The sequence below is a fragment of the Brachionichthys hirsutus genome, chromosome 2 (genome assembly GCF_040956055.1).
Source record: "Brachionichthys hirsutus isolate HB-005 chromosome 2, CSIRO-AGI_Bhir_v1, whole genome shotgun sequence".
In the NCBI taxonomy this organism is placed as follows: Eukaryota; Metazoa; Chordata; class Actinopteri; order Lophiiformes; family Brachionichthyidae; genus Brachionichthys; species Brachionichthys hirsutus.
Window position 1 is genome coordinate 9,158,338 of NC_090898.1, and position 20,134 is coordinate 9,178,471.

The 20,134-nt window shown below is 43.8% G+C and overlaps 1 protein-coding gene across 1 annotated transcript in view; it reads right to left on the reverse strand.

The window, feature by feature from the left end:
* The window catches only part of scn8aa (sodium channel, voltage gated, type VIII, alpha subunit a), a 28,266-nt gene extending 15,587 nt beyond the window's left edge, over positions 1-12,679 (reverse strand). Inside the window, exons 1-11 of the mRNA XM_068752630.1 lie at positions 12,413-12,679; positions 8,621-8,739; positions 7,786-7,875; positions 7,478-7,606; positions 6,505-6,596; positions 4,535-4,756; positions 4,229-4,292; positions 3,943-4,084; positions 2,708-2,914; positions 1,927-2,211; positions 698-1,012 (exon numbers count right to left, since the gene is read on the reverse strand). Coding sequence (XP_068608731.1) covers positions 698-1,012; positions 1,927-2,211; positions 2,708-2,914; positions 3,943-4,084; positions 4,229-4,292; positions 4,535-4,756; positions 6,505-6,596; positions 7,478-7,606; positions 7,786-7,875; positions 8,621-8,739; positions 12,413-12,679 — 1,932 coding nt within the window. The remainder of the gene's footprint in view (positions 1-697; positions 1,013-1,926; positions 2,212-2,707; positions 2,915-3,942; positions 4,085-4,228; positions 4,293-4,534; positions 4,757-6,504; positions 6,597-7,477; positions 7,607-7,785; positions 7,876-8,620; positions 8,740-12,412) is intronic.
* Between the last annotated feature and the right edge of the window lie 7,455 nt (positions 12,680-20,134).

Genomic DNA, 20,134 nt, shown 5'->3' on the forward strand with positions numbered 1-20,134 from the left:
TACTGAATTGAGATATTAGCAGGGAAGTAGATAAAACGTGGCTCTATAGTGAACAGTTCCCTCTGTTTTCTCCACCCCCTACTGTAGATCTACCCACACAGGCTCGCAGAGGACCTGGACGCCCGGAGGAGGAACACATCAACACACTGAAGCATGTTAACTCATCATCGTATGCTATTAGTTAAGAAGAATTCTGTTTCACGACTAGACTGTGTGAAACAGGAACTTCGTGACATCCCACACGTGAAATTGTGCAGTGAATATCAATCGGGCTTTGATATGTATATTCAAATCTTATGGGCCAATGGGGAAGCAGATTTGTTTAGGCCTTTCTGAAAGCATGAGCATGGTGCAAGTGTGAACATATAATTGATATGAACATTCAAAACAATGACATTCATTGTTCAAATCAAACAGCAACAATGTCTGGAAGTCACTGATAGGTCCACTAACCTGTCCAACGCATGCTTGGCTATTGTCTATTCACTATTATTTCTCCCTCCTTTGCCTACTGTTGGAGGGCAGCATACACTGCAAGGGCTGGGAGGGGGGGGGGGGGGGGGGAGGGCACGAGCGCTTAGCCAAGAGATACATACGGACTTGCAAAGATGACAGAGGATAGAGAAGAGGAAGAAAAGGAACGGACGAGAGGGGGGCCATGCCTAGATTGAGAAGGTCTACTCATTGACTTCCTTACACTGTCATCAGAAGCTGCCTTATCTATTTTCACCTCAGGCAGAAGACGTCCGCCAGGCCCGGGGCCAATGAGCGACACCACGCCGTTGCAATCCACCGTGCTGTTCCTTTTGCCGTGAAAGCCGCTGTAGCTGCTCCGCCGATAGGGGCTGAACAGGGAGCCCCGGCGCTCCTCGCATTCCTCCACCGTGCTGTGTTCGTCATCGGCAAACTCGTTTTCCGAACCTACGTCCTTGCTGCGGCCCTTGAAACTGAAGATGCTGCTCTTGCTGTTGTGGCGGGACAGGAAGGGCGATCCGGGTATACTGAGGAGGGACTGAAGGTGAAAGAAACATAAAGGTGACACTTGTGTGTGTGTGTGTGTAGTTTAAGGTGTTTCTGAAGTACAATTAATTGCACCATCAGTTTTATGATGTGCGTCATCAGGTTTGGAGGTCAATGTGAAAGGGGCGTGGGACATTTATGCAACCAGGACGTTTTCTCTGCTAGAGCAACTGAGACTTCATAAAAAAGAGAGAGAAATACGTAATTAGGTCAGTGATATCCCACACCTTCACGGTCTCTCACACACACACACGTAGCTGAAACAACATGAGGCACATACACCATGACAAGTATTGATCCAAATATAAACAGAGCTGCAAAACACTGCAACTCAAAGTCAGAGGGGACCAAGTGAGCCCTGAACAAAGCTGCATAAATGCTGCCTTTGAAACATTCATGGAACTGCTGTGAATAATTCAGGACACGGATGTGTGCTCCTGTACTTATGTTCACTTTTTGCTCGTTTGTGTATAAACTTGGGCAAGACCATAATGTATAGTAGCAGTCTTCCCAATCCGAAATGCTTCTCATCAGGAAGCTGAAACATGTGTTTTCAGTGAGATCTATCTATCTATCTATCTATCTATCTATTTATCATCTCTAAAAATAAAAAACAAAACAAAACAGCGTCCTCATAAGCCTGTAGCTCTGATATGTTTGCTCTCTTTGTGTTTTTCAACACAATAAAAGTATTTGGTTGCAGAATATGTGGAATCAATGCATTTAAAACTCACACCGAAAAAACACAAAAGTAACAGGGAGCCCACTCTTTTCTCTGGCAGGCGCGATCTGAACAACAGAACGATGCGGGGAAATGTAAATAATATTGATGCAGATTATTTTTTTTGGGGGGGGGGGTGCTGAGGAATGACTAAACTACCAAAGACATAAACCCAGTTCCCTCACCTGGTTCATAATAGACGACTTTCGACCCAGGCGATTATCTGGGAAACGGAAGCGGCTCCTTTTGCTGCCATCGTCCGATTCTGACTTGACAAATTTTTCACTGTCGCCTTTCTCTTTTTCTTGCTCTTTCTGTCGCCACTTCTTCTTACGATTACGCCGCTCTTTGGCGCTTTTGGAGCTGAGCTTCGACATCTCAGAAGAACTGCATGACAAACGCCCTCCTCCTCCGTCATCCTCTACTGCATCCTCTGACACTGTGCCCGCAGAGGTTGCCATGGCAGCAGCCTGCAAAGACAAAATAAAAATAAGTAAATAAGTAAAAAACACAAAGCCTGAATTACCACCTCACAGTTACACATCTCAGATCAAGTGGCACTTTATATCCATCTCAACAATCAGCAACAACAATCAACCTGGAGTATCAGCAAAGCCACTGAGCTTCTTGAGCTTCTTCACAAATAAGGATGTTGCAGCTAAGAAGATAAAACATTTAATAGGTACAGTTCAGTTCATCAGTTGTTTGTGTGAAAGGTTGTCCTAATTATTTTACGATTTCTGGAGATAAACCTGTTTTCATGATTTGCACCTCTGCCCTCAAAATCTATTCATGTAATCCATATGTCCAAGGCCCAAATGTCTTTCCAAGAACAGGAAGCACAAATGGACAAATGGACAGAAAACCAGAAACGCAATATGCCTGGCCAAGGCTGACCCTTTTTTTTTTTTTTTTTTTTTTTATCTCAAATGACTCAGGAACAATTCCATGCTCCGTTTTGCTGACCTGGGCATCTTCCTGCTGTTTCTTGACCTGCTCCAACATGGCCTTGAATTCGTCGTCCTTCCGCTGGGCCTCTTCCATGGTGGCCTGATTCTGCTCCTCATAAGCCATGGCCACCACAGCCAAAATCAGATTCACCAAGTAGAACGAGCCCACAAAGATTACCAGCACAAAGAAGATCATGTAGGTCTTCCCTGCCGCCCTCAAAGTCTGTTGGGAGGCAGCAGAAATTGGGGGAGAAGATAGGGTGAGGATACAGCAGAGACATTTGTGACGTGTGACACATAACCTTAACCCCAGAGTCAAGGCCAGGGTCAATCCCACTGCGCATATTTCACAGTGACTCATCAGAAATGAACTGAGTAAGCTGTTAGTGGCCAAAAAAAAAAAAAAAAATGGCAGCAGATTGGCATAACTGAGCATTTCTGGGTGCAAAAACCAGCTCAGCATAAATGTCTGAATCTTCTGTCCAGACAAAAGCCACAAAGATGTCAAACAAAATTACTTTCACATCCACATTTAAAATCTCTAGTATTAGTAGCATCAATAATATTGATATACATTATTTGAAATGAACAATGGATACACAGCCAACCACGTTCTTGGTCTGCACTGGAATAAACACTGATCCAAATGTTGTTTTACTCCTCAGTGAGGACCATGAAATGATCCCAGCCGGTGCACAGTCAAATGAATGCTATAGATTAGGATGTATTTGGAAGTATTGAACATTTCCATCAAGAACAGCACACAATGATTAATAGTCAGATTGAGTGCCACCAAATATCAAGTGAAGAGGTAAAAAGAAAGTTGCATTAATTTCTTTACAATCCTGAATATCCTAATAAAAAAAATCTGCATTAGGCCTAACTTTGCTTTTGTAATAATTATTCTTAAAATACAATACACAGTAGCAGTGAGAAGATAAGAAAAGGTAAAGAAAAGAAAAGGGCATTTGAGATAGCACCCCATTTAGTCTTCTCATCTGTCATACTGAATCCTCAGTCGTTTCCTGCTGCAGGATGCACATACACAGCGTGACTGATGGCACTCATGATAACCGACTCAGTGTTGGAGCTCGTGGCATTTCAGAAGTCTAATAGATGTCTGTTGCTCTTTAATATGCATGAAATAAACACATATTAAAGTGTCAGATGGCCCAGCTATTATTTAACATTTAGTCCTTGCACTGTGCCACAAGTCATGAAAGGAGCACAGCTGACGCATCAGCTTTTTACCTGCATGTAAAGATTTTCCCAGAAGTCCTGTGTCATGAGTCGGAAGAGAGCCAGGAATGCCCAACCGAAGCTGTCAAAGCTGGTGTAGCCATAGTTTGGATTCCTCCCAGCTTTCATGCATGTGTAGCCCTCTGGGCAGTGGCTGATGGGTAGACGAGAAAGAAGGAAAATGAGGAGGACTTGCCCAAAAAAATGGCTTATTATTTATTGACTTCAGGCAGGTTAAAGAGTGACGGTGGGTCTTGGTCAGTGTCGCAACATTTGGAGGATGGAAAAATCAATTCACCCTGAGTCGGAGCTGTTCCCACAGAGAAGAGCATCCAGCTGGCCAGGCAAGACGTAGAAGTTGGCTGAAGAAAAGGCCAAACAAACATAATGAGTCCATTTGTGTCACAGCTGCAGTTCTTTAATCTGCAGATCAGTTGAGACCAGCCTCTGACTTCCTCCTGCACATGCATTTTGCATTCAGCGCAGTTCAATTTCTCTAAATCTATTCAGGCCCAAAACAACATGTTTTGTCGCTCCAGCATATGGGCTGACTCGTACTTCCAGCTCGCTGCCAGTTGGCCACTGGCGAAGCTTTGAGACTTACTGTCGTTCATGATGTACTCGTCCCAGTCAAAGGCCTTGCTGCCATTGGCTGGGTGGGTCTCAGTGATGTTGATAGGCCAGAAAACACACTTGTGGCGCAGGTTGCCCATGAAGAGCTGGAGACCGATGAGGGCAAAAACACTCAGGCAGAAAACAGTCAGGATCATCACATCCGAAAGCTTCTTTACAGACTGGATCAGGGCTCCAACAATGGTCTTCAGGCCTGGGGGGCGATCACGCACACACATACACAAACCACGAAGGTGATGCAGGAGATGCTGATGACCCAGGTATGAATCTTTGCCACAGGTTACTAGTATGAGTTCAGCTAAAATGCTAATAATCCCTTTAAGGGATTCATCACTGCTAAGTGAACTTAGAAAGGGATACTTATTTCATTTTAAATTTACCTATTAAAACAACTATATTTCTATTAAATTCATTGTAAATATTATATGATACTGCAATGATTTAGCTGTAAAGATAGTCCTAAATGTTTGACAAAAACGGACATATTCCATACGTAACATCTCTAGAAACAAAACAAACAGGAAATATTTAGAAGCATTCCCATTCTTTTCAGACTTCGAAATTATTCTACTGATTGTTTTTACGGTAATTATTATTTTAAACAGGACCAAATGCACTAAACTAGCTATCATTAAGCAGAAGAAGAAGAAAAAAGAGGGGGAAGACTTCAAGAAGTGAGAGGAAAATCCATATAGAGCACAGCAGCACAAAGAGGGATCATGAGAAGGACAGGGGCACAGGCAAGGGGGGCTGGAACCCACGTGCAGGACATTTAAACTCCAAGGCTGAACAGGAGCAATTCAATGCCAGTGCCAGCGTGGGCACTTTCTTGAACTGTCTGGTAGGTGTTATTGGGAAAGCGCTGACTCCCCGTACAGCGACCCTGTAGTTTGTCTCATCCACACCTTTACCTTCTGGTTGTCCTCTGGCAGCTTGCTCATTTCTCATGGGTCCACAAGAAACTCAAACACGGAAACATAAGAACCACAAGACCCACGCCTCCTCTTCTGCTTATGTGTGCAATGGACAGCTTCATGCCGTATCTGCTTGTATGATATGGTCTATATGTAGCGTTCCCATCCTCTAAGATGCCAGCATGTTGCTCCTTTTTCTTTGTGTTATATCATTCAAGTAAGTTGTAAGAAACGAGAGAGAGAGAAAATCAATAATCAAACTAAAAAACAAAAGAGGGCAAATGAAACTTTCAATGCCATTAGTCAGCCAAGCTCTTTGTAGGTTAATATTGTAAAAGCAAGTGACTGAAAAGCATCATGCAGCATAAGAGATATGTTCACAAACTAGGCTTGGCAGTCTTCATAAACTTCAAATAACAGATGGATCCTGTGGAATCTCTAAAAGCTATTTCTCACATGAGCTTACGGGACTGGTTTTTGTTTTTAAAAAAAAGAAATCGTCTCTGCTCAATTCATCCACGAGTTTACAACTAGTGGTTGAAAATGATCGCCTTTTTTCACTTGTCTTCTCATCCTTTTTAAAAAGCTATTATTTGTACTTACTTGGAAAGTACCAGGCATGCTGATCATATTTTCTTCACTAAAATGACAATATATAGTTTTCTTCAACAGCTACTTTGCTAATGAAACAGAAATTATCATATTCTGAAACCTGGTGAGATAAAAAAAAAAAAAAGAAGGTCAAAGTTTTTTCTGAGTAGGAACACAGCTGCCTTGGAAACAAGCCTCAGAACGAGAGCTCTACTCGGGAATAGTGCAGGTTGGGAGGCTCTAGAGGAGACTGCAAAGCCTATCAAAAATGTATCAGTACCATTTTTGATAATTTTGGAGGGGAAAAAAATCAAAATCAAAAAATGGTTGTCTCCAATTCTTTTATTGCTGCTTAAATCATAATCTTAACCATAATAATAGTGAGTAGAAAAGAAAGGGTGAGAGGATCAGCCTTAGTGTTTAAACGGAGTCTCACCTGGAATGACAGAGATAGTTTTCAATGCTCGGAGAACTCTGAATGTTCTCAGCGCAGATACATTGCCCAGGTCCACAAACTCTGTTATATATCTGAAATAGGGGAAGGATCACACACAGAACAAACACAATGACAAAAACCACACACGCCAAGAGCACAACACCACCGAACCAGGAGGAGACGACGCCACTCACAGAGCCTGTCCACTGAGGAAAAGGGTGGAAGGTAGAAGGAAAGAAAGACACACACACCTAACACCGACCCCGCCCCACCTCCCTTGCCCCATCCTGTCTTACCTGGAATTACAGAAATAGTTTTCAATGCCCTCAACACCCTGAACGTGCGCAGAGCTGAGACATTGCCTAGGTTTACAAACTCTGTTATATACCTGCAGGATCAAACCACAGTTACAACATCTGATTATTTACACGCAGATATTAGACCAAAAGTAAAAGAATTGATGCACAACACAATGAGGATGCATGTTGCATGGTAGCTAACATTTTGGGAGATTTAGTTGTCGGTGCTATATACTAGTTGTTGACACAGTCTATGGAAGGATGCTGGGACTTTAACTGAATGCGGCAAATTCCGAGACATTGAAGGTGAATTAAATGGAGAGTTAGATGATGGGAGGGAGGTAAAGGCAGATGAATGGGACTAAAGTGTGTGTGTGTGTGTGTGTGTGTGTGTGTGTGTGTGTGTGTGTGTTGGTGGGGAGGCTGCAGCATGTCGGATGTAACCTTCAGTTCCCAATGAGACAGAGCAGGGTTGTCTCAGGTCAATGGAGGAGGCGCAGATGGGTTATAAAACAGAAGAGAAAGAAACAACAAGACAGAAAGACGAACAGTCGCCTGGAGCACCGGAAACTCACTTTTTTTCACGCACCCACTTCAACAGATCTGGCAAGATTTTTGCATATGATTTCCTTTAATCTATAATTTTAAGTCAAAGTTATGGTAGAAATACTTACGCCATTGAAATGACCATGAAATCCAGCCAGTTCCATGGGTCTCTGAGGAATGTAAACCCATCTATACAGAATCCTCGGGCAGTGATTTTTACAAGAGACTCGAATGTATAAATTCCTGTGAACGTGTACCTGAAAGTTAAAAAAAAAGCAATGACAGATCAGAATAAAGCTCACTCAATTTAAATAATCAGGACATTATAACGTCAAGAATAGGATAAATGCTAAATAAAAAGGTTTTATGAGTAAGCTGTTGGGCAGCCATTAGCATGCGTTCATAACAATGAGTGAAATATTGGATATGTACTTACTCTACTTGTTTTGACCACTCTGGAGGATCACTAAAGGTCATGAATATACAGTTGGTCAAAATAGTACACATAATGATCATGCTGAAAAGAGTAAGGAGCAGGTCAAGGAAAATAAGGATAATAGAGGACATCACAGACACCATACACCTTGTTAAACCTCACTGATGTATATAACATAATAATACAAATATAGAGTACCTAGGGCCTTCGGAATACGCATTCTCACACAAGTTCTATGTAACAGCTTATTCTAAGTCACAGAAGTTACTCGTAGCACTTAAGAGGGGATGGTTACGTGCACTCTGCACCACAAAGGCCATTATTTGCCCTATGAAATATTTAAATTCTATATATTTAGTGGAAATGCAATAGCATGGCAAAACACTCGAACGCTTCAAAGCTGCGTGGGTGTCAGCGCCGTTCAGCTCTATAGGGAAGTACGTTTGCTCAGCCTGTGCTGGTACTATAGCGTGCATCCATTGTAACGGCAACCTCGCACGCCACGCCCATTGGAAAAAGGGCTAGTGTTATTTTCATCTACTGTAAAAGACAAAAATAAGCCTCTTAGCTTCATGGTAGGAATCACGTTTTTATCTGCTGCTGCTTGTTGTCCGTCACAGACAGACACGTAATAGACTACGTGTTGAGCTCTGGCCTGGTTTACTGTTCAAAGATGACTCATTTCCGGATGTGTGCTAGCCTTCCCCTACTATGGTAAAATGGCTACAGTGTGGCAGGAAGCATCAAGATAGGAAGGTAAGAGCGGACAGACAGAACATATATCATGAATACTAATACAAATTAACAGTTGTTAAGACACCATTTCAAAGGATATGAATGTATCAAAATTTTAATAGCTATTCGCCTCGCCAAATTAAAAGGACTTATGAAGTACAAGGCAGGTGTGGCACTAAAACGGAAGATTGTCTTCCCTTTATTTACCACTATAAATGTCTGTGGAGGGCAGAAAGAAGAGAGAATTAATCCACAACAACAAAATCAGACAAAAAAAACATGTTATTTCAGCAAATGAGCAAATGTGTCGATCATTAGCATTCACGGAAAACAATTTGATTCAAAAACACACACGAATGAATCATGCAAATAAGCAGATAAGGTATAAAAGATGAAAATTGCATTTCCTGTCACATAAAATCAGCTGGAACACATGTCCTAACGCTGGAAATGGCGGCCAGGATGTTTCTAATGTTGGCGTGTTGTCCAAGTCTCTCAGTGCCGTTCTACACATCATGGCTTTGGCGATTTCAAACCGCGAGGGGTGGGCAAGTGTCTTCCTGAGGATAACCTTGTAATTGTTTAAATAAAATATGGAGATTTGCATGAATCTTTAATGAGACTGTGCATTTCCACAACTGATATGGGCCCTTGTGCTTTTAACAAGGCGTCCCTCAATACATTAAGCCCAGCAGAGCCCTCCCTGACCAGTGATGAACACTGGGGTCGGGGGGGGGGCTCTGGTGGTGTCACATGACTTGATGACTTGAGAATCACTACTTGTTGGAGGAGACCCAGTTCTGTCCTTTTAATTTGATGGAGACTAACAAGCAGCATGTTAAACACGATTTAATCTTCTTACTCTCGAGATACAATTATAGGTCAGAGCAGCAGACAGTCCCGTGATGGGCTCATACTGACTCTAAACATTCCCTGTCAGCACCACGATCAGCTGTAAAGACACCCCTAAGTACCGATAGCATGAGGTATCGTGCACACATGACCAATACACAAAAACTAATGCATAAGAATGCACATCATCTGAAATGTGCACACAGACCGGCATGTGCAAAGCGCAAAAAATAAAATGAGTAGTCAATATTTTCATCTACACACTCACACGTATGATTGCTAAATGTAATGAGTGTTTTTGATGTAGCGCATGACTAAACGTCTGCAAAGCTACTGAAAATGTCATAATCCAGAGCTGATGGAAGACAAGAGCAGAGGAGAGGAGAGGAGAGGAGAGGAGAGGAGAGGAGAGGAGAGGAGAGGAGAGGAGAGGAGCGGAGAGGAGAGGAGAAGAGAGGCAGAAAACGGGGGAGATGGAGAGTGAGGGAATCAGGCAGGCAGGGAGCAACTGCAGCAGCAGCAGGCTGGAGAGGCGCAGGGAGCCTGAGCAAAGGAGCTGGGTAGGAGGAGAGGATGACGAGAAGGGGGATGGGCGGGAGAGAGCGAGCGAGCGAGAGAGGCTAAAATACAAACGCTAAAGCGATCAGGCAGGACCACAAGAATCTGCATCTATAGGGGATGCAGCAGGCTGTCAGAGCCTCTCCTCTCATCTAGAGAGGTAAATGGACTGCAATTTATGGGTCCTTTATCCAAAGAGACTCTCTCTCTCTCTCACACACACACACACAATGGCGTGAGCCTCAGCTGCCATACTAGGTGCTCGTGTATTCTCATTATGCCTTTTCCCGATTACTGCCAGTTTACATCCAACAAAAAAAAAAATGCCTGTGAGAAAATGAGCTGATCGAAAGCGCAAAGGATCCGGAGATATTCTGCCTTTTTCTTTAAATCACAGTCAGTCCAATCTTTGACTCTTAAGGTGTATCATTGTGAATATTCATGTTCAATCCATGCAAAGATGAGCTGATAAATGCACAAAGGTAGGTGTGTGTGTGTGGGGGGTGTGTGTTTATGTCCTTCATTTAATAAAAAATGAGAACATGTAGCGTCCTCATTAATATGGCTTCTCCTTCTTTTCTCACAGCCTCAGGTCTTCCCCAGCAAAACAAGTTTAAGCTCGAAGGAAAGCAAGTGAGCTTGTGCATCCTCACACGTCGTCCATTTCAGACCTGTCCTCCCTTCCTGTCTCCCTGCAGCCCTCTGTCCCAACAGATCTCTGTCCCCCCTCTCCTTCAGAAGAGGTCTCATCAGCCGTGTGCATGTGCTGCAGCATCGCTCGGCTCAAAATGGCACAGCCCTGTTCTAGCCTGCAGCTAATGGGGACAGCTGGATGCTGCGTTATCACTAAGCTCAAAAAGAGCCACAATTAGACATCTGATGATGAAGACGAGTTGCTTTCCTGTATGCGACGTTCTCCCATCAAGGTCATCACCTGATCTGACGTTCAAACCAGAGTCGGCTCCTTTTTGGCATTCGAAGGAGACCATGTCGAGGGCCATAATTAGATTTGCCTGAAGCTGAGCGTTGACAGGACGGGTAGTGGAGGTAGGTGCAGAGACAGGAAGCAAACAAAGACAAAGAATCTCGCCTCTCTCACCGAAGCAAAGTGAGCTGTGTGTCAGCGAGAGGATTTATCGATACTGCCGGACGTGTTTGCCACTTGCAATCGTGTCTCATCCTCGCGCACCGGACTGGTTACGTAACAGTCAGCGTTCGGCGAGTTAAAAAAAAAAAAGAACGATTAGGAGAATACAGGCAGCCATTTTATGGTAATGTCTTCTTGCCTCTTTTAAAAGAAACATGTATAAAACATTTCCTCCGAACTCAGCAGCTCGGCAGCACATCGGCGGCTCAGGCTTCCCAAAATGGCTGCAAATTCCGTCTGCTCGGTGACGACTTCGACATTTGATGTGTTTTTGCTTTGAGACAAGGCACAGCCACTTGAAATAAATAGCCTCCGTTACCAGCTGACAGGTGCACATGATGAGGCTCTTCAGAGGCTCTCAAGGTCACCCAGCCGCCCTCGGACTGAGCATCAGACATGACTGCTCCAACACAACCGAGGTCCGCTCTGTCCTGCTGCTGCTTTTCTCTGCCACAGATTAATTGTTGAACAATTAGGAAAGTCTGCCATGCGGAACGGCAGTCTCTCTCTCTCCGCCGTTCCATTTTCTGACCTTTTCCCCAAAGGCCTGCGAGCGAGCACATCGGAGATACGGCGAAGGCCCCACTCAACAAATCTGAGAGCTTGACGCTCAAAGGTCTTCAAGCAGGGAAATATAATTAGAATCTGCGACCTTATCGCCGACTTACAATCACTGCACAAAGCAGCACACCTGGAAGGCAAACGCCAAAACCCACACGTCGCTGCTTCGCCCGACTCATCCGCTGACCGTGCGAATGAACGACATGCGTTTGGGCTCAAGGGAAAATATCAGAACAGCTGCCGAGCTGTCGGTTCAGCAAAGGCAGCTTCGATATATAGATTGATCAGAGGAAAGACGAACTACTCAACAGAAGGTCAAGAAAATAAAATGAACAAAATCATCCGCTGAAAGTCAAATATCTCCCGTTGCGTCTCCGTCTGATTGCAGTCGTCTTTGGCACAACACTTTTTGTAACCGTGTGTTTAAACGATGGCACAGATGTCAAACAGTTTAAGAACATGGCGAGGTAGAAGCAGTATTAGAGCTAAAAGAGCTTTAAGCTAGAGCTTTAAGGCCGGGTATCATTTGACTGTGTGTGGTTCCAGTGCCACTATAAAGCGTTTCCTGACATATAGAAACACACACGTTGAGAAATATTGTCATTAAAGAAAATGTATAAATAATAATCAGCATCAAAAGAACTTATTTAAACAGAAACTGCCAAGAAAGGCACGAAAATGTAGATAATTGATATCCAGCCCTCATTAGAAATATCCTTTTTAAAATAGGAAGTTATTAATGATCTGTGTGTGTGTGTGTGTGTGTGAACTGACTTTCTGAGAGTTCACGTAGTAGGGGTCCAGGTCCTCCAGTGGCACCGCCACCATTCCCTTAGGGATGTCCCCGTAGATGTAGGGCAGACTCTTCCCAGCCTCCAGGTCCGTGTTGGGCCTGGGCTTGTTCTCGTCGTCGTCATCGCGGTAGCTGCTGTCCTGTTTCGGTGGCTTCTTGTTCTTCTCCTCAACGATGCGCTGCTCAAGGGCCGCCAAAGATTCCACAGTAAACTTCTTGAAGCTATGAGGTCCTGGCGGTGCGGCCATGTTTTCATCCTGCAGCTACTTGGTTTTTAGGTTTGTACCATCCACAGTAGTAGCTCTGCAGGAGAAGCAGACGCAGGAGTGTCAAGGAGACTCGGAGGAACACATTCGAGCACGTTGAGCGGCTGAACATCGCATCTCAGTTTCAACCAGTCATATGTGACACATCCTCCTTTAAAACAAATACGTCCGATTCAATATCCTAAAAGGAAAAGCTAAGATGATGTGATTGTCTTATCTGCAGGATGTTTTCTTTCGGATACAGCGAGCCTCCTGTTCAGATATTAAGCTCCAATATCTTCCTCGAATGTTGGAAGCGGGTTTCTCGGTGCTGCATCAGATGTCTGACAACAAGCCTATTTCAGGATTTGCTCCTTATTTAGATGCCAGCATGAGAACCCAGTGCGCAGAATGGCTGCATGACTCAGAGGAGACGTTTCTAACACACTTGGATGTAAAAATGGGTGCGATGCATGACGACTATATGATGATTCTAAAGGGGGGGGGGGTAAAGCTGGCTCCTTCTCTTTTTCCAGGAGCATCTATAGGAGAGTATATATTTTATTGTTTGTTACAAACGTCTAATTTTCCATCCCGACATGGTCGCGCTAAAAGGTGGACGCAACCCAAATCAGGGGAACACGGTCAGCGTCGACCACCTCTGCGTCCACACGGCCCGTCACTCCCCGGCTTTCCTCTTTGCGTGATGGTCTCTATAAACGCTCGACGCGTCAAAAGCTGGTGTCACCGCGCACGCACACTCCGTCCCGACGGTGCGTGTGTGAGCCAGGACCGATGGAAACACACCATAGACGTCTGTTTTAAAATGGACCCCGGAACCTCGCAGTCATTCAGTCCTCTGCTGGCGCTGTCCGCTTCAGCACCACGAGAGCGCGCAAACACGCATGTGCACATTCACGGAATCACAAATGCAGGGTCGAGAGAGAGAGAGAGGACGTGTCTGCACAGCCAGATTTCTTGTTTTACGCGCGGCCTTCTTGTCGGCCTCTCGCACGCAGGCCTGAGATGGATCTTTCCCTTCTATTCATAGTGATGACGTCATGATGACCGCTGCCCCCTGTCGCGCATTGCATCCATACAGACTCGGAGTAAAACACACACCTCGGCCATCGTGTCGGTCGTTTCCAGAGACGCTCAGCAAACTCGTGCGTTTTACCTGGTAACTAGAGCGCACGGCCTGCAGGCGACGTTACGCACGGAGGTTATACTGCTCGAAGCACTATATGCTGCAGCGGATGGGTTTGCATGTCTCGCGTTAAACGCATCCGTGTCAGTGTCACGTGTGTGCGTGTGCGTGTGCGTGTGCGTGCGTGCGTGTGTATGTGTTGTCGATGCATGATCACATCAGAGCAATTTCTCAATCGTGCCACGAAACTAGAAGACAAGTGTTTGATTTTTCTTTATCCCCCAGAATATTCTGCGCGTTTTAGCCCCCCCAATGATCAGCACCACACCCGTGAAGTCACGTCGAGCGATAAGGTGCACAAGGTAGTCCGGGGAACGGCGGCACACGAAAGAAAACACACACAACCTGTGACGCGAGGTCAAACTCAAGCAACGAGGAGCGTCACACTAAATCACCTCTGGAGGAATGTGCGCGTCTTCTCGTTACGCTGAGGGGGGGGGGGGGGCTGCTCACAGAGCGTCGGACCCTCTGTCGAAGCCTGAAGATGTTTCAAGAGCATCAAAGTGTCGTCCGGTTGGTAAAAAACAAAAACAGAAATAGAAGCCGAACGTGGTCCGCTCTGATCTTTCCCTCCCTGCGAGGCATCTCTCTGGCGCAAACGCGTTACGCGTCTCGAATGGGTAATCCAACAAATTCCTCACGATCAATTAATAGATCATTCGGGTTATCTCCTCTCCCTTCTCTGGTCCAGCAGACAAACGCGGACGCGCTCCTCCATCCTGCTCCAAAAAAAAGACACAACAACAGAAAGGAAAGATGCAGTGCGGGACCCACCTCTGCGCATTTACGCAAGCATCCACGCCAGGGAGGAAACCATGTCCTCGCTAAATAACGGACGGGCTGATTCCTCGAGCGATTATAAATGAAGGACACTCACTTTTTACGCGTCACAACGAATCCAGAAAGCCGTCGCAGGTCTGCAGCAGCGGAGAGGCTCGGGGAGAAACTGCGGCTGTCGCCATATTGTTGGTGCGCGCCCCCCCCCCCCTACCCCCCCTCAGTGCGAGCAGGTTCCCTGCATATTTGATGCCTCTCGGCAGAATGTCAGGCAGTGTCGGCTATAGTGCGTTTCGTGAAATCGTAAAGGTCATTTAGGCCTCGCCGTCCCGACACTCAGCACGCACAGCATCTTTATGGGCTCGGAGACGCGCCTGGAGGAGACGATGGCGCACAGAAAAGGCGCGCAAGGTGCATCCGACCCGCTGTATTTTCCACTACAGTGAAATTGAGCGCATCAATTTCTTGGCTGTGGGCTTTCAGTCAGAGGCAACTTCCAGAAAGACTCCGGTGGGAAGGGGGGGCGGGGGGGGGGGGGTACAGGTTAGGAATGTATGACTATTGATGACATTTCTTCCACATAAAAATGAATGCAACTTTCTCATTCTAAAACTTGCAATTATGATAAAACCTTTTCTGCTCATGGAACAAATAACGTCCTGCTGGATTTATCAGGCTGCCTTCTGCACTCTGTTCTTTCACAGCCCCGATTAAAATGCTAATTAGACCATTAATGTGGGGGATAATGCAACAAACATTTTAATGTATAAAGAATAAAGATGGTTGTACATACATTCTCAACAACAATCAGGTGTATAAACTACTAGAAAAGCATTCGGAGAGCGCAGACCCCCCTCGACCACCTCAGTCCCCTTATATTGTGATTTAAACCAAATATAATGGCCCTATTTATTTTATCTATATTTTTAGATTCCTTAACCATGAAAACAGACCTTTAGCAATTGGATTCCATTATTAGTTTAGAAGCTATTCACAAAAAGCACACTTCATTCAATTCACCACCAAAAATCACATCATGCAAAATGTCTTCTGGATCTGATCCAGAATGAGGTCAGGAAAAATTATATAATTTTAACATGAAGTAAAACTCCATTTGTGAGGGTTGCCATGGTGACTTTGCTGCAGGTTGATTTCTGTCCCTGCACAGCTGCAGAGGCATTGATGAACTGAAGGAGATGCACCTGTTACACATCTCACCCAATCAGCTCCTGCCTCTTTAAACCCGACTCTCTGGGCTGTTCTCTGCCAGAATATCATCTGTGTTTCCCTCAGTGTTTTCAGGCTCTCCCGTTCTATGTGTCCCTCCATATTCCTTAGTTCTATCTTTAATACCTGAGGAAACAGATCCAGTTGAAATCAGGCAAAATTTTTACAACAGAACAATTTTGTTTTTGGACACTTTCAATAATGTCTCGCTTATTACTCCACAAAGGAGGTTATGTTTCTGCTGGCCTTTACCGAGACACTGTGGAATCAGTAGTGAGAAAACAGATTTGTTGTGTCTTCAAAAGCTCTGGATCTAGATCCAGAAGAATCCACCATTACTGGAAGTGTGCTTTTTGTGAATAACTTCTAAACTAGTAATATAAATGTGAACACAAATACTAAAGTTATGTCTTAATGGTTAAGGAATCTAAAAATATTGATTAAGTAAATGTAGGGCCGTTGTTTTTGGTGTAAATCACAACATAAGGGTACTGAGGTGCTTGGCGGAGGTCTGCACTCTGAGTTCTTTTCTAGTTTAATATGAAATATGTTTGTGTTAGTCTTTATTCCACATTATATTCAGAAATAGGATAGAATTTTTTGGTTGATTAATAAACATGAAAGGCAATTTATAAGATCTAAATATTAAAAGTAAAAGGCTCAGCATGTTTCGTCTCAAATATTTGTATGTCATTCTAAACTATTGCTTCACTAATACGGAATCGTGAAACAAATAGCCAAGTTGAAAGGATTTCAGAAAACGTTGTAATCGTGATATCATAGCACCAAATGAAATCTTTCATTCAGAAGTAGCATCACCGGTACCACAACAAAACAAAAGAACTCAAGAATCACAATACAAATTGTTCTGATTGAATATTTGCATGAACTTATTTTGTCAAGTTGACAATTTGCGTAAGCCAGCAAGAGCAAGATACTTTTTAGGTGCAGAAGTTAAAGCGACCCCTGGTGGCAGGAATATGCCTTCCTCAAATGCAGCAGCTGAATCAATAAGCTTCGAGTCCAATGAAGGAAATTAAGCATAAAGCACAATACATTCTGGCAAATTATTTTTTTTATTCGACATTAAACATCCAATGACAGTGTGACAGTGTTTGTCAAATAAGACATGTTAGAAGTTATCGCACCATTGACTAGTTCAGAATGTCTTTGCTGCAGCTCGACAATGCATAGTGAACAGACAGTCATTGAGGTATACATTGTGGGCCCTTGAGTTGTTGTTTGCGTGTGTGTGTGTGTGTGTGTGTGTGTGAATGATACTAATTTCATTACCTCACATGTATACATTGACATTTTGTGCTTCAAATAAATCTGGAGGTTTGAAATGCACGCCATTCCTCTCAACATGAAGAGCTGAAATAAATACTCAGATGGAGGCGTTGAATATGAAGAAATAAATCGTCCATGCTGAAGTTGCCAGTTTAAATGCGACAGCGGATAAAAACAGGCAATGAAACAATTTTAGAACCGAGCAAGGAATGAAATGCTGAACGTTGGGATGAATGGCTTATTTTCACACAATAAGGGCATCCAGGAAGAAAGCTTCTTTGTTACGACACTGGAGGACAAAAGTCTTTCAACTTTCCCTTATTTAATAGCACCAATGTCTATTGAAAAGGGCTGAAGGCCAACGGGGACATAATAAAACTATATTCAAACTTGTCGGAGTGACTAGAGTAGCGACAAAGCAATCATCACACGGTAGCTGAGAAGCGTCACCTAGTTTAGTAACGAGTAACTAACGCGGCTCGCATTCACGTCATCGGCGGCCGTCACTGGATGAAGCGGTTCTCATGCACTTCTTGTCGCTTCCCCAATCAAAGCAGCCGTTTGCAGAAGCTGTGCAGAAGCTGCAGAAAGGACTACACCAGAAACATTGGTGAGACTCCTATCAAATATATTTTTGATTCCAATTTAGAATGGAAAGAATTCAAATACAGTGGAGGCGACATATTAAAAACAAAGAATAATAAAAAATAAAAAAAACTGATTCAATAATCTAAGATAATTTTTCTTACAAAAGAGACACCTTGTTGCACCAGGAAAGTCGAATGTCACTGTTGAACTGGAGACACACAGACGCCCCCCCCCCCCCCATCATCGACACACATAAAAGGATATCGGGGAAAGTGCACACTGCTCCCGCCAAGATAAAATTAGACCCTTTTTTTTCTTTTTTTAAATGTGATAAATTAAGAATGCAGAAAAATGCTGTCAAGTAATGAAAGATCAGTCAAGTTTTTATCAACAAAGTTGATACCCATGTACACATTAACACGAATAATACAGTATTTGACCTCTAAAATACAGTTTACAGATATCCTTGCACTCTACCCTCTGTTACGGCAAATGTTGAAAGGATTCTGATATTTTTGGATCATGGTTGGGTTACTGATTGCTGTTTATTCCTAATTGATTTTTTTCTTCAGTGTTATAGACATTCACACATAATTGGCTAAAATTGTAATGATAAAACAACATGACGGCAAATATTTCGTAGAAGAAAATACCCCCCCTCTGAAAAATCCAACATGAGTGAGCGCTGAGCTAAACAGCAGTATCCGATGTGGGGATAACTCTATACAATGATCGTGCAGCTGGAAACGCAAGATGAAGCATGAAAATGTTGAAGGTCCACAAGTTTAGTAAGGCAACGTTCTTCCTTATTCTCATTCTGTGTTGATATTCGACAGTCCATCATTATGGATAGAACAGCGGAGCACTAAAAAGGCACTGATTCGCCTTTTGATGATTTATATTATTTATCTGACAGTGATGCTGATTTTAAACAGAAGAAGCTCTTGAATTTAAACAACTCGCAACTAGCAAGCAAGAAAACTGGTTGGTGTTATCCTGCTAAATTGCACCAGACGTTGGCCGAAACAATCTCAAACTCAAATCCCACTTTCCGGCTGGCTCTGGAGCTTCCGGTTGTTTTACGCAGTCCTAAAAGTTTACTCCGCTGCCATGGCTGAGACGACTAAACAATCCCCACCTGCTCATTTAGACTGAAGGCTTCGGTCTGGCAGCCGTCTCACACAGGCTGTGCTAGTATATAAGATTTTATGAATAATGAACATTTAACAAACTTTGAAAGCCCCAGAGAGTCATTTAACAAACCTTAGAAGAATCCTTAAAGATGTTTCAAAACATCTGCATTAAAAAAACAGATACATTCAAACAATATTTTGCTTTTGGTTTGTTTTTTTCCCATCTTACAAGATAGAAAATATGATCAGATTAAAGTAGAAAATAACGTGATAGAAAGAGTATTTTTCTTAGAACTCTGAAAGTACCTTCAAGAGTGGTTAATGTTGCTAAAGGATTATACATACCTAGGCTGTGAGTCTGGAGTAATGAGAGTATACGAGAGGTAAAACCAACCAATCCACTGCTGCGTCTCTTCCCCTCACGTTGACACTGACCGTGTGGCAGATCAGCGTAAACACCTGAACGCCGCGTACAGCCTCAATGTCATTTCGGAAAAGTGGCGCATTTTGAAAATGTATTCATTAATCATAAGAAATATCTAATCGATCAAATCCTACAATGACATCGGATATTTGTGTTTCTATCCATCAACGATCATATTCTTTGTTTGCATGTTTTCCTTTTACCGCACCAACCAAAAGGTCATGTGACATCTTACAATTTTGTGACGGCCAAAAGCAAGTCTGTTCACAAGCGCGGAACGCGATGGGAGGCGAAAGCCCCAGCGTGCCCGGCAGGAAAGGAATCCGCCAGGACCGCCCCCGTGGGCTGCACTCGCTGACGGGACCATTTTAATACTGATGCGGATGTGCTCTCTGAAGCAGCAAACATGGCGTCCCCCTTGAGACAGGTGAGAAAGGAAGTGGACTCGGAGATGCCGGGACTTAAAGTGCAAGAAGGGAAAGTTCCAGTTTCTCTCAAGAGTCCAATGTGCCACCCTGCCTTCAAGAATCAAGGGGGGGGGGTGTAGCCGATTTGAGAATGGATGGATCAGGAAGTTAAAAAAAAAAAAAGAAATGGAAGGAGGGGGGATTTCCTTCTTGACAATAATCATAAAAGATGGTCGTAAAAGAATGAATTGGAGAAGCGGGATGCATAGAGGGTGAAGATCAGACGTCCTTCTGGTGATGATGGATGGACCTACTTTTTGATGAGGCTAAGTTCACCTGGACTACAGCGGCTGAGCAGGTGGAAGAAACACAGGGACACTCTGTGAGGGGGGGTGGGGGGGTCCC